The sequence below is a fragment of the Bombina bombina genome, chromosome 5, assembly GCF_027579735.1.
Source record: "Bombina bombina isolate aBomBom1 chromosome 5, aBomBom1.pri, whole genome shotgun sequence".
Lineage (NCBI taxonomy): Eukaryota > Metazoa > Chordata > Amphibia > Anura > Bombinatoridae > Bombina > Bombina bombina.
Genome location: NC_069503.1, coordinates 972,516,586 through 972,529,112, shown reverse-complemented (window position 1 = coordinate 972,529,112; position 12,527 = coordinate 972,516,586). Strand labels below are relative to the sequence as shown.

Here is a 12,527-nt window from a genome sequence, read left to right as displayed (position 1 = left end):
TGTTCCAAGTATTATTAAATAGATATTCATATATATATATATATATTTATATATATATATATATATATATATATATATATAGTATATATTTATATACAAGATATATGAAGGCACTCCTGGTCTTTTCAAAAAGTATTTAATGAGTTAAGCGTGACGTTTCGGCGACACACTCCCCTTCCTCATGCTTAACTCATTAAATACTTTTTGAAAAGGCCAGTGAGTGCCTTCATATATCGGCACCCTGGCAGTTGTTGATTAGGTGAGAGTGCTCATTTCTGGACTTTATATATATATATATATATATATATATATATATATATATATGTACACACAGAGAGAAGCACACTATATATATATATGAATAATAAAAAATAAATATATATATAGATAAATAGACAAAAAAATCATATATATATCTGTATATATACATACAGTATATACAGATACAGTATATACAGTATATATATATATATATATATATATATATATAAAAATTTATTTAAGAATAGATAGAACATATTCTTCTACGTGAAGAACAATGGAATGTGAAATAATCATAATTCATGTTGGATTTAGCAAACTTAAATAGTCACGATCAGGTTATGTGTTAGTATGGGTGTTAGTTTTATATTTATTTTGCATGCTCCATTGAAGTCTGTGGGAGAATATGTTAATGCTGTCGCAATATACGAAGTTCAACTTTTTGCTTGTCGTCGGATTTTCGCTTGCCTACTAACTTGTTACTTTTAATTTGTAATACGAGCACTACCCAACGCATGCAAAAAGCCTCCGTCTAGAGCAGGAGTGAAAAATAGCACTCCACTCGTAATCTAGCCATTAATGTTAATTATACAATGAAGTTTTTAAGTTCTTAAATTCAGCCATTAATTATTAGATTATTTATTTGATTTTAACTTCAAAACTAAATTAGTTTTTAATTCTTAAGAAATGACCCTAATGATTCATTAAAACAGCTGAAACACCAATACAATAAAAAATAATAATTTAACAATCACATAATATTAAATTGAAAGTTGAAAATACATTTTGGTTCAAAATTAATAAAGTCAGTGTTTCAGTCTATTCTGTAACGTTTAAACAAAAGGGTACATAATTTTGTAGAAAACAATATAAATATTCTTTTACCTTGAGAGTAATATCTGCACACCAATGATTGAGTGTGCAATCTTTCATTTATAGGGCAATCAAATTTATTTAAAATGATATACATTAATTAAACAGGCATTCCTTATTTGGAACAGACACACTATTAAAAGCTACAATATAATATTTTGTTTATTTTTTTTCCAATTTATTTTCTTCTTTACAAGCAAGAATATAATGAAACTAATGCATTAGCCCAAAAGGAAAGAAAGAAAATTGTATTAATACAAAATTAAAAGTAAGGTCTAATAATGTTAAGAATGTGAAATTTCTTAATACTTAAATAATATCTAGGGATTCTTGATTCTTACCTAAATATTGTCTAACATATTTTAAGATTTATTTAAAACAGTTGTCTGAATAAAATAACTTTTCTAATATTTATTCCAATGGCTCACATATAAAAATAAAATTTATTGACTCTCACCTTGAGGCTGCTATAATTGATGAGTTTAATCCTCCATAACAAGACATTGCTACAGAGATTGGAATCAACCATTTCGCATGACCAAGAACCTCATTCCCAAATGTCTACAATACAACAAAGTTAAATAAGTAGATGATTAATAATACTATTTAATATACTCATTTATAATAAGCTATTATAGAAATCTACATCTTGGTTCTGAGTCTTTTTAAAGGGACAGTAAAGTCAAAATTAACCACCTTTATCTAGTATTCTTCATTGAATTGTAAACCTTGATGGGCTCATTGGCTATGGCAGTATTTGCAACAATGTTTTCTATCAATATGGAATTATTTAGCTGTCATCTTTCCCTTTTATAACATATATTTTGCTTTCATGACGTTCTATAGACTAATTTACAAAACAGCTTTAGAAGGCTCCTCTTCTAAGCTTTTTAATGTTTACCAAATCAGAATATAAAAACAACAAATGTTCTATATTTATAATGTACAGTATGTATTTAATATAAATGGCTTAGTTAATTCAACTGGTGGTGGTTCTAATAGGACTGATATAGTTGAATACAAAGTTTAATAGATTAAAATAAACCCATACTTAGAATCATGTTAAAATATTTGTGCAATTTATTTTAGATGCATTATTGATTGTTACATACAATATGCACTATAAACTATATTTAGTAAAAGATACATTTACTCCATTAAATTATCATTTTTAAAAACATTTTCTTACTTTTTTTTAAAACAATGTTAATTTATCTAATACTGAAAACAGGATCTGACAAAAACATGTTTTTTCGAAATTCTGAATCACTTCAGAGTGATGCAGTATAGCTGCAAAAAGCTGATTAGAAAAACATCACATGAACATCTTTATATAAAAAAGGGAGATATTTTATGTATATATATAATTCTCACGAGATCACAGTAATGTAAAGTGTGAACACAGGCTGTTTATTTCACCATGTAGATGACAGTGAAATGAGTAGCTGAAGAATAACTACTCACAGAGAATTTACTCTGCTCACTTGAAGAAATTTTGAGGCTAAATATTTTCTTTTTTTTAAGGGACAGTGTACACTAGAATTTGTATTGTTTTAAAATATAGAAAATCCCTTTATTATCCCATTCCATAGTTTTGCATAACCAACACAGTTATAGTAATATACGTTTTACCTCTGTGATTACCTTGTATCTAAGCCTCTTCTGACAGCCCCCTGATCACATGACTTTTTATTTATTTTCTATTGACTTGCATTTTAGCCAACTAGTGCTGTGTTGTGCTAACTCTGAAATAACTCAACAGGCGTGAACATAATGTTATCTATATGACTCACATGAACTAGCAGTCTCCTGTTGTTAAAATCAAATAAAAAAACATGTGATAAGAGACTGTCTGTAGTGGCTAAGAAATAGGCAGACATTTAGAGATTTAAATGTATATTAATATAACAATATTGGTTGTGCAAAGCTGGGCAATAGGTAATAAAGGTGTTGTCTATTGTTTTAAACAGTAACAATTTTAGTATTGACTGTACCTTTAAGTAGTACAGCAGCAAAGATTGTGATAATATACTCACCACCGCAACTGCATCACTGCCAAGAACTGCTGGCATGTCAAGGACAACATAATATGCCACATTTGTCAACAAATATATAATTGTAACAATAGGCATTGAAATGCCAATGGCAAGTGGAAGATTCCTGTAGAAAACGATAAACAAATTAAAAAAATATTTAGATAAATGTGACAATACTCCACATAAATTCTATAAAGCAACATGTTATATTAATAATTAAAGATTAATAGATGATTTATTAAAAAAGGATTTATGCGCCACAAAAATAGAATGATTATACTATAAGAATATGGCATTTTAATATCGGGCTTCTTCTTAAAGGGGCAGTCTACACTAGAATTGTTATTGTTTTAAAAGATAGATAATCCCTTTATTACCCATTTCCCAGTTTTGTATAACCAACACAGTTATAATAATATACTTTTAACCTCTGTGATTATCTTGTATCTAAGTCTCTGCAAACTGCCCCTTTTTTTCAGTTCTTTTGACAGACTTGCAGTGTAGCCAATCAGTGCCTGCTCCCAGTGTTATCTATATGAAATATGTAAACTATAAACTAACACCCTCTAGCATAGTTGCCAACATTTGAAAAAAATTTCCAGGGACACTTTGCAGCTATCAATTACCTGCATGAAATATTTAACCACACCCCCTGCCCTAAAGCCCCGCCCACTTTGCCAAACCCCCATAATTAGCATAATTTAGCTCCGCCTATTTTTAATGGTGCAGAATATATATATATATATATATATATATATATATATATATTTATATATATATATATATATATATATATATATATAATTAAAATATGAAAATAGAAGTAGAATGTACAGAATGGAATTAATTAAATAAATGGCCCATGCATCATATACTACTGCTATCTCATGTTGAAAACATTCCAATTCTCCTACTTACATTTTTATGTAAACCATTCAACGGAGATCAGAAATCAATTTTGTTGTACAAACCACTACAATTTTATAGTTAATGGCTCTTTAGAAGCCACTCCACTGCTTATGTTTTTAAATGGATACCACCACCCTGTTTCTGATCCACCTGATAGGATTTCTGTAGTTTCAATTTCCAGCCTTTACATATTTTATTGAACTTCAATGGTTGAATGAAATATATACGAGAACATAAGTTTTGAAAGATAATTTAATAGAAACAATATGTTAAATATATTAAATCAATAACAATAAATAAATGTTACTAGAATGTTAAATTAACGGGGGGAAAAAATATTCTAACCTTTTCCAACTTTTGCAATATTTTTTTTAAAACAAACTGTCATAGTCACATTTGTAGACTTAAATGTGATGTCATATAACTATATTTTTAACTGTTAAAGCATTGAGTTATGCTACAAAACAAATAATATATATATAATTTTCTATTAACAAAAACTCAAGTATTGCATAAATCAATCTTTGTAGTGAACAGGCCCATGTCCTCAGTTTAATGTAAGCTTAAAGTTTATAGTTCAGGTTTCCAAACTGCATGCCCTTCCTCTTCAGGTGCTCTCTTCAGCATGTTTGTTGTTCTCTCTGTTCTCTTCGTTGTTTTAAGGTTTTGTATGTGATCGAACCTGCTTTCTTAACAAGCTCAGTGCTCGGCTTCCATTCGTAACAGGAGACAGATGAAAATAAATTAACTTTTGCTGTCAAAATGCCAACTAGCGTATTTCTAATTCCTGTAGACTCATAATGAACACTTGAGGAAGACCGTGCTTGTTTGGTGTCTTTACCTAACTGATTCCTCAGTTCTGTTTGTACCTTTCTCACCATGTTAAATATGGTTTCACAATACGCGTTACTGTGTGGAATCAGCAGTAGGTATTTTGAAAGTTTGCAAAGAAGAGGGTACATTTTCTGGCCAGATGATGGATGGGTAAGATTAGAAATATTTTGCCATATGCTATCAATCCTTACTGAACTTTGATCTTGCTCTTCTGTCAATCCAATCTCTGTGTTTCTTGATATTTGGTACAGTTCGTACTCACACTGCAAACTATCAACCTCTCTGTCTGCAATAATACCAGGAAAGTTAGTGAGGATGTCCATTATTTCTTCAAAAGATACAAACAGGCGTTTTCTTGGATCAAGAAATCTTGCAGCTCTTAAAACTGTATTCTTCATGGGAAACCTTTTCTTCATGTAGCCAAGGGCTGCACAGTAAAATTCCCTCACATCTGAGTAAAAAACTGTGATGGCATTTTCATTTAGATCATCCTCATGGACTCTAAGAGCCTGTCGAGCAGCAAATCCAATAAACAATTGCCTGTTATCTTTTTGGTTTTCAGTGGAACAGAAATCAACATCCAACAATTCTTCTGTTTGGTTTGCTAATATTTCAGGTTTCACAAGTTTGCTGATGAAATATTTATACAATTCCATCATCTCTTCGTATAAAACATGAACTTTTGGTTCATTTGATTGCAGCATTATGTTGAAGTTGTCAACTTTGTTAAGAACTGCATGAACAAAGAAAAGGTAGATCATTGTTATTCTATTTTCGTACAGTGAGACTAAGCGTTTTTCTCTTTCAGTTCCCTTATTTCTTCCTCTGCCATCTTCTCCATCACCAAAGTAAGTGGAAAAATAACCTTTTAGTGCATCCCATTTAGAAAGAATTCTTTCCACACATTTCATTTGGCTTAGCCATCGCGTTGAGCAGTGCTTCAGTACTTTCCTGACATCTGTATTGCAGAAAATCATAAAGTCTCGTAAATCTTCTTTTCTGGAACAGGCTTTTTCAAAGTGATAATATGTGTCAATTATGAGGTCTTCAACACTCACTGACAACATTTTTGCAGCTCGCTGACTTAACAAATGGGCCAAGTGGCATGGACAGCCCACATCAAACACTGTTGATTGTTTTACTTTTATTCTGCTCAGCACACTGTTGTGTCTACCAACCATCACACTTGCGTTGTCACTGCTGTAGGCCACACAATTTTTCCAATCTAATGCTTTCTTTGAAATGACATCATTTATCCCATTAAAAATGTTTTCTCCAGTTGCTTTGTTACAAGGAAACATGTCAAGTAATGATGTGATGACATTTATTGAATTTTTTTCATGGTGCCTTAGTAAAACTGGGAACAGTTTATCTTCGCTATCGCTGCTGCCATCGGTAGCCAAGGAAAACCATCCTTCACTAGTGTCTAACAATGAATTTAACACTTTCTTTTGTGCTTCTGGTGCTATAATACCATTGCACAAGTGCGTAGCTTTTGTTCTTCCACATGTAAATTTTGAAGAAACTTCTCCTGGGAACATTTCTTTGAAGAGTTTTGCAGCATGGTCACTGGACAGGAATGCAATGTTATGTTCAATCATAAATCCAGTCCAAAGCACTGCAGCTCGGTTGGCCTGTTCATGTACTGGAGCTGTGTTAGCCGTTGATGCCCAGCTTGTTATTTTTTTGCTCGATATTCCTGCACAATACATGTCTGCCTTTAATATATGGACTTGGGATTCTATGTGCACTCTGATATCATTAATGCCACCATGTGCAATTTTTATATCTTTAGAACAGTATGTGCAAAAGGCATATGAACTACCCATTCTACTTGCCTTAATAAACGGAAATTGAGAAGGCCAAGTGGAGTTAAAATGGCAAAAACGTTTTTTTCTCGCAGCTGAATTTTTTTTTTTGGTGGGGGCACTGACATTGGGTTGTCCTTGATTGCTGGTCTCACTGACACCAGGTTGACACTCATTGCTGGACTCGCTGACATCAGGTTGACCCTGATTGCTGGACTCACTGACATAGGGTTGACCATGATTGCTGGTTTCAAGGACATTGGGTTGACCCTGATTGCGGTCTAGAAGAATAGGACTTAATTGTCTTCTCTCTTCTGTATTGTCTGAGTCTGACAGATAGATAGGCAAATCTTCAGCTGTCTCTCTCTCATATCGCACAGTGTGACTTTGTTCTCCTCGCTCAGTGGACCTTTGCTCTGATATCCCTTTCTCAACTGACAGAGCAAGACTTGGTTGCCCTCTCTTTTTGACAACTGTTTTAAGTGGCAGAGCAGAAATAGGTCTTCTTCGCTTTTTTCCATTATTGGGTGGTATGGTTTCCACTGCCTTTAATCTCTTGAGTGGCAACCTCTGACTCAGTTCTCCAGGCTCTTTCTGAAATGGAAGAATCAGACTTTGTTCCTCTTCAGGCAGTCTCTCAGCTGGAGGAGTGCCACTTCCATGTCCTTCCTCTTCAGGCACTCTCTCAACTGGAAGAGTGCTACTCGCATGTCCTCCTTCAGGCACTCTCTCAGCTGTCTCTCCTTGCTCTTTAGTTACTATATCATTTGGTGTAGCAACATCTACCTGTCTTTGTCCTACAGGCCCTTTCTTATCTATAGTACCTTTCTCAGCTTTCTTCTTAAAGAAATGTAATATGCTACGACTTTTCGAGCTCATCTTTTCTTTCTCTAGATAATTTGCTTTCTCCTTTAATAAAAACAAAAACAAAAACTGTATGTACTCTAATCTGGGGTTAATATATAGATAGTTTTATAATCTAGTTTGTGTCAAGAACTCAATCGGCAATTGGCAAATAGTTGATGATCCCTAAATACTTTTACTCTGGGAACAATATATATATATATATATATATATATATATATATATATATATATATATATATATATATATATTGTTTTTAATGGACAGAGGCCAGGCAAATTTAAATGGACACTAAACCCAATTTTTTTCTTTCATGATTCATATAGAGCAGCAATTTTAAGCAACTTTCTAATTTACTCCTATTAATTTTTCTTCATTCTTTTGCTATCTTTATTTAAAAAGCAGGAATGTAATGCATAGGAGCCGGCCCATTTTTGTTTGAGAACCTGGGTTATGCTTGTTTATTGGTGGCTAAATGTCAGCCACCAATAAGGAAGCGCTATCCATGGTGCTGAACCTAAAATGGGCTGGCTGCTAAGATTTACATTCCTGCTTTTTAAATAAAGATAGCAAAAGAACGTAGAAAAATTGACAATAGGAGTAAAATAGAAAGTTGCTTAAAATGTCATGCTCTATCTGAAACATGAAAGAAAACATGTGGCTTTAGTGTCCCTTTAAAATAAAGGTTATATCTTTGGCACCCTATGAGGTACTCCTGATGAGCCGCAGGGGAAAATGATGATCAGCTCCATTATGGAAAATTGTGTTTGTTACCAAACAGATGCAATAGAGGCAAATACTTAAGAAAGGAGGTTGATAAATACTGCTTAATTTCCTTACAAATATTCTTACACAATCTATTACCAGTGCGTAAATTAACCTTATTAGTAATTCTCAGTCAAATCAATCAAGTGGAACTCATCACCAATAACCTTTACTGCATAAAAAAAATTGACAGAGGAGAAATTTGCTAAATTATAAAGAATATAACATAAAATATACAACGCTGTAGTTCAATGTCTAATCATACATGGCTAGGGAGACAATGACAAATACGCCCCAATAAATAACAGCCTATCTTGAGCAAAGCACTCAACCCATATTAGAACTTTAGAAGTTAGTAATTACAATGGGCATTCTGTGTCAAAGTTTTAAAAGTGATCTAATCAGCTGTGGGTGTTCCACTTTTCTAGCTTTGACTCAGACATGATCTTTGTAAATCAATAAAAATAAGTATGTAGCTTTGAATATATCTGCACTAGTGGAAGTGGAAAGTAGAGTGTCCCTAGCATGAGAATACTTTCAGGGCCGGTGCAAGGATTTTTGTGTACACAGGCGAAGGTGCATTTTGACGCCCTCCATTAAAGACACAGTCTACACAAAAATTGTTATCTTTTAAAAAGACAGATAACGCCTTTACTACCCATTCCCCAGCTTTGCACAACAACCTACATTGTTATATTAATATACTTTATAACATTTAAACCTCTAAATTTCTGTCTGTTTCAAAGGCTCTATAGACAGCCTCTTAATCACATGCTTTGGTATTTGCTTTTCACAACGTGAGACTGATAGTTCATGTGGGCCATATAGATAATAATGTTTTCACGCCTGAGAAGTTTATGTGGGCCATATAGATAATGTTTTCACACAGTACTAAATGCAACTCAATAGATAATAAATAGTCACAGTCATGTGATCAGGGGGCCGTTAGAAGATACTTAGATACAAGGTAATCACAGAGGTAAAAAGTGTATTAATAGGACAGTGTACACCAGAATTTGTATTGTTTTAAAAGATAGATAATTCATTTATTACATATTCCCTAGTTTTGCATAACCAACACAGTTATATTAAAGGGACAGTAAAGTCAAAATAAATCTTTCATGATTTAAATAGGGCATGCCATTTTAAACAACTTTCCAATTTACTTGTATTACCAATTTTGCTTTGTTCTCTTGATATTCTTAGTTGAAATCTAAATCATGTGCTAATTTCTTAGACCTTGAAGACTGCCTCTAATCGGAAAGCATTTTGACAGTTTTTCACCACTAGAGGGTGTTAGTTCATGTGTTCCATATAGATAACATTGAGCTCCGGCACGTGAAGCTCCTAAGAGCAAGCACTGATTGGCTAAAAATGCATGTCTGTCAAAAGAACTGAAATAAGGGGGCAGTTTGCAGAGGCATAGATACAAGGTAATCACAGAGGTAAAAAGTATATTATTATAACTGTGTTGGTTATGCGAAATTGGGGAATGGGTAATAAAGGGATTATCTACCTTTTTAAACAACATAAATTCTGGTGTTTACGGTCCCTTTAATACACGTTTTTCCTCTGTAAATACCTTGTATCTAAGCCACAGGAAACTGCCCCCTTATTTCAGTTCTTTTGACAGAAATCCATTTTAGCCAATAAGAGCTGACTGCCTGGAACTCCCCGTGCGTAAGCACAGTGTTATCTATATGACACATGAACTAACACCCTAGTGGTGAAACACTATCAAAATGCCCTGCGAGAAGAGGTGGTCATAATAAGCAAAGCTATAACATGAATATTTATAGCACGGTGTGTTATAAAGAGACAACTGATTATATGTAGCATTTGTTTCTATATACAGTCATACTACAGGGAGAATTCTAGAGCAGCTAATAAGGAGTTATAGCACCAGCAGACTGGTTATATACACCCTGTACAAACAGCTGGCACTCTGGCTATACACATTTTCCTGCCCTCTGCTGCAGGAAGTGGCAACATTTTGCAGAGTGTGGGATTTTTAGTTGTGTGATGCGAGGCTCAAGTGGGCCATATGTTATGCAGGGGGGCACATAGGGGCCAGACACTGTGGAGGTGGGCATATGGGGACAAGATATAAGATATTATGCAGGGGGAACATTGGGTCCAGACATTGTGCAGGGGGGACATATGGGGATATTAGTAAGGTGGCACATAATGGGGGCCAGCAATTATGCAAGGGGAACATAGGGGACAAATATTTTGCAAGGGGCACATTAGGGACCAGATATTATGCAGGGGGGGCATATGGGGGTCAGACATTGTGCAGGGGGCATATATTATGTAGAGGGGCACATGGGGGGCATATATTTATGCAGGGTTAGCACTAAGGGTCAAAATATTATGAAGGGTGGATGGGGGCTATATATTATATTCTGGGTGACACATGGGGGCTATATATTATGCAGGGGGGACATAGAATGCCTATCTCAATGCTATTTGCAAATAATATGCCACTCAGCTGTTATTTTATTTGTTATATAATCTGCTGGTAGAGATATTTTTCAGTAAAGCTTCTTAATTTTTTAATTACCCTGGCTATAGCAAATGATCTGCCACTGTTATATACAGTTTATTTGTTATGATCTAATCTGTTGGTTCTGTAAGTACAGATATTTTGTAGTAAAGCTTCAGAAGGGTACTGCATCTCTGTACTTACAGAACCAACAGATTATAATAACAAATAAAGTAACAGTGGCAGATCATTTGCTAATATCAGCCAGGGTAATTCAAAAATTAAGAAGCTTAACTTTACTGAAAAATATCTCTACCAGCAGAGATATAACAAATAAACTGCATATAACTGTGGCAGATCATTTCCTAAAAAATATCAGTGAGCCAGGGTGACAAATAAAACTTACTTAAGTCACAAATGTATTATTTTTTTTAAATAATTAATAATTCTGATTTCATTGTCTGTTTCACGGTACGTTTAGCAGCCTAGCCAGAGTGCCTAAAACTTTTTATTGCAGCCTGAGAGCAGTTTCATAATATGCGCAGCAGCAGGCAGCCAGTCTCACCTCTCTGTCTCAACTCACTCTCTGGCAGATAGGCAGCGCGGCGCCTCAAGTCAGAGGATTAACGGGGCCCGGTGTGCGACAGCGAGTGACACTCTCTCTCAGCTGCTCACTTTGTCAGACAGACAGTGACAGTCCTCCAGCCTGCTGCCGCGTGTTCCTGTGAGAACTACACGCTCCTAAAGTGCTCTAGTGAGCGGCAACGCGGGGTCACGTGAGATGCGGCCTGGTGACATCACGCCTGCTCATCGCTGATTCGCTGCTGCTGAGATTACAAATTCAAAGGAGGGGAGGCATCAGAGTGTCACGATCGCGGACGCGCAAGTACTGTGTTAGCTCAAAAAACTAAAAAAAAGCACTGCAGCCTGCTACTCTTGCCGAGTTGCCGGGACAGTCCGGGACATTTAAATGGCCGGGACCCGGTCCCAAATTCCGGGACTGTCCCGGCAAAAACGGGACAGTTGGCAAGTATGCCTCTAGTGGTGAAAAACTGTTAAAATGCAATCTGAAAGAGGTGGGCTTCAAGGTCTAAGAAATTAGCATATGAACCTCCTAGGTTAAGCTTTCAACTAAGAATACCAAGAGAACAAAGCAAAATTGGTGATAAAAGTAAATTGGAAAATTGTTTAAAATTACATGCTCTATCTGAATGATGAAAGTTTATTTTGGCCTAGACTGTCCCTTTACCAGGAACTGAAGATTGTTAACATTAATTACTTTAAAATAGTGGATGTAAAATTTTCAGAATTGTTAGAACTAAATGAAAATTTTAACCTACTTTTAAACACAAAAAATCTCTAGAGAATGCAGTTGCCATAGAGCTTATTTGTAAACACTTTTCACCTGAAAGCAAATGTCTAATTTGGTGTATGATTATTTCACTTTAAAAAAACATAAAAACTAAACAGTCTCACAGGATGCTCCTTAACATATATTGAAGAGACTAACTAATAAGTTATATTTTATAGACACGTGCGTTTCGAACGAATTTAGTTTTTGGCCAAATTTTGGCCGATTCGGAGATTCGAATGATTCCGAATTTCCGAATCGGTAACATAACTAAAATCCCGAAAAATTCCGAAAATGAATAAATCAGTTTCTGAATTTTTGAATCCATTCTTTATTCATAT

The 12,527-nt window shown here is 34.5% G+C and overlaps 1 protein-coding gene across 4 annotated transcripts in view; it reads right to left on the bottom strand.

Annotated features, from left to right (window-relative positions):
- The window catches only part of LOC128661035 (Y+L amino acid transporter 2-like), a 102,122-nt gene that overhangs the window by 23,169 nt on the left and 66,426 nt on the right, over positions 1–12,527 (bottom strand). For all 4 annotated transcript variants that reach the window (XM_053715181.1, XM_053715183.1, XM_053715184.1 and 1 more), the window contains exons 5-6: positions 3,171–3,294; positions 1,592–1,695 (exon numbers count right to left, since the gene is read on the bottom strand). In XM_053715181.1, the coding sequence (XP_053571156.1) occupies positions 1,592–1,695; positions 3,171–3,294 (228 nt within the window). The remainder of the gene's footprint in view (positions 1–1,591; positions 1,696–3,170; positions 3,295–12,527) is intronic.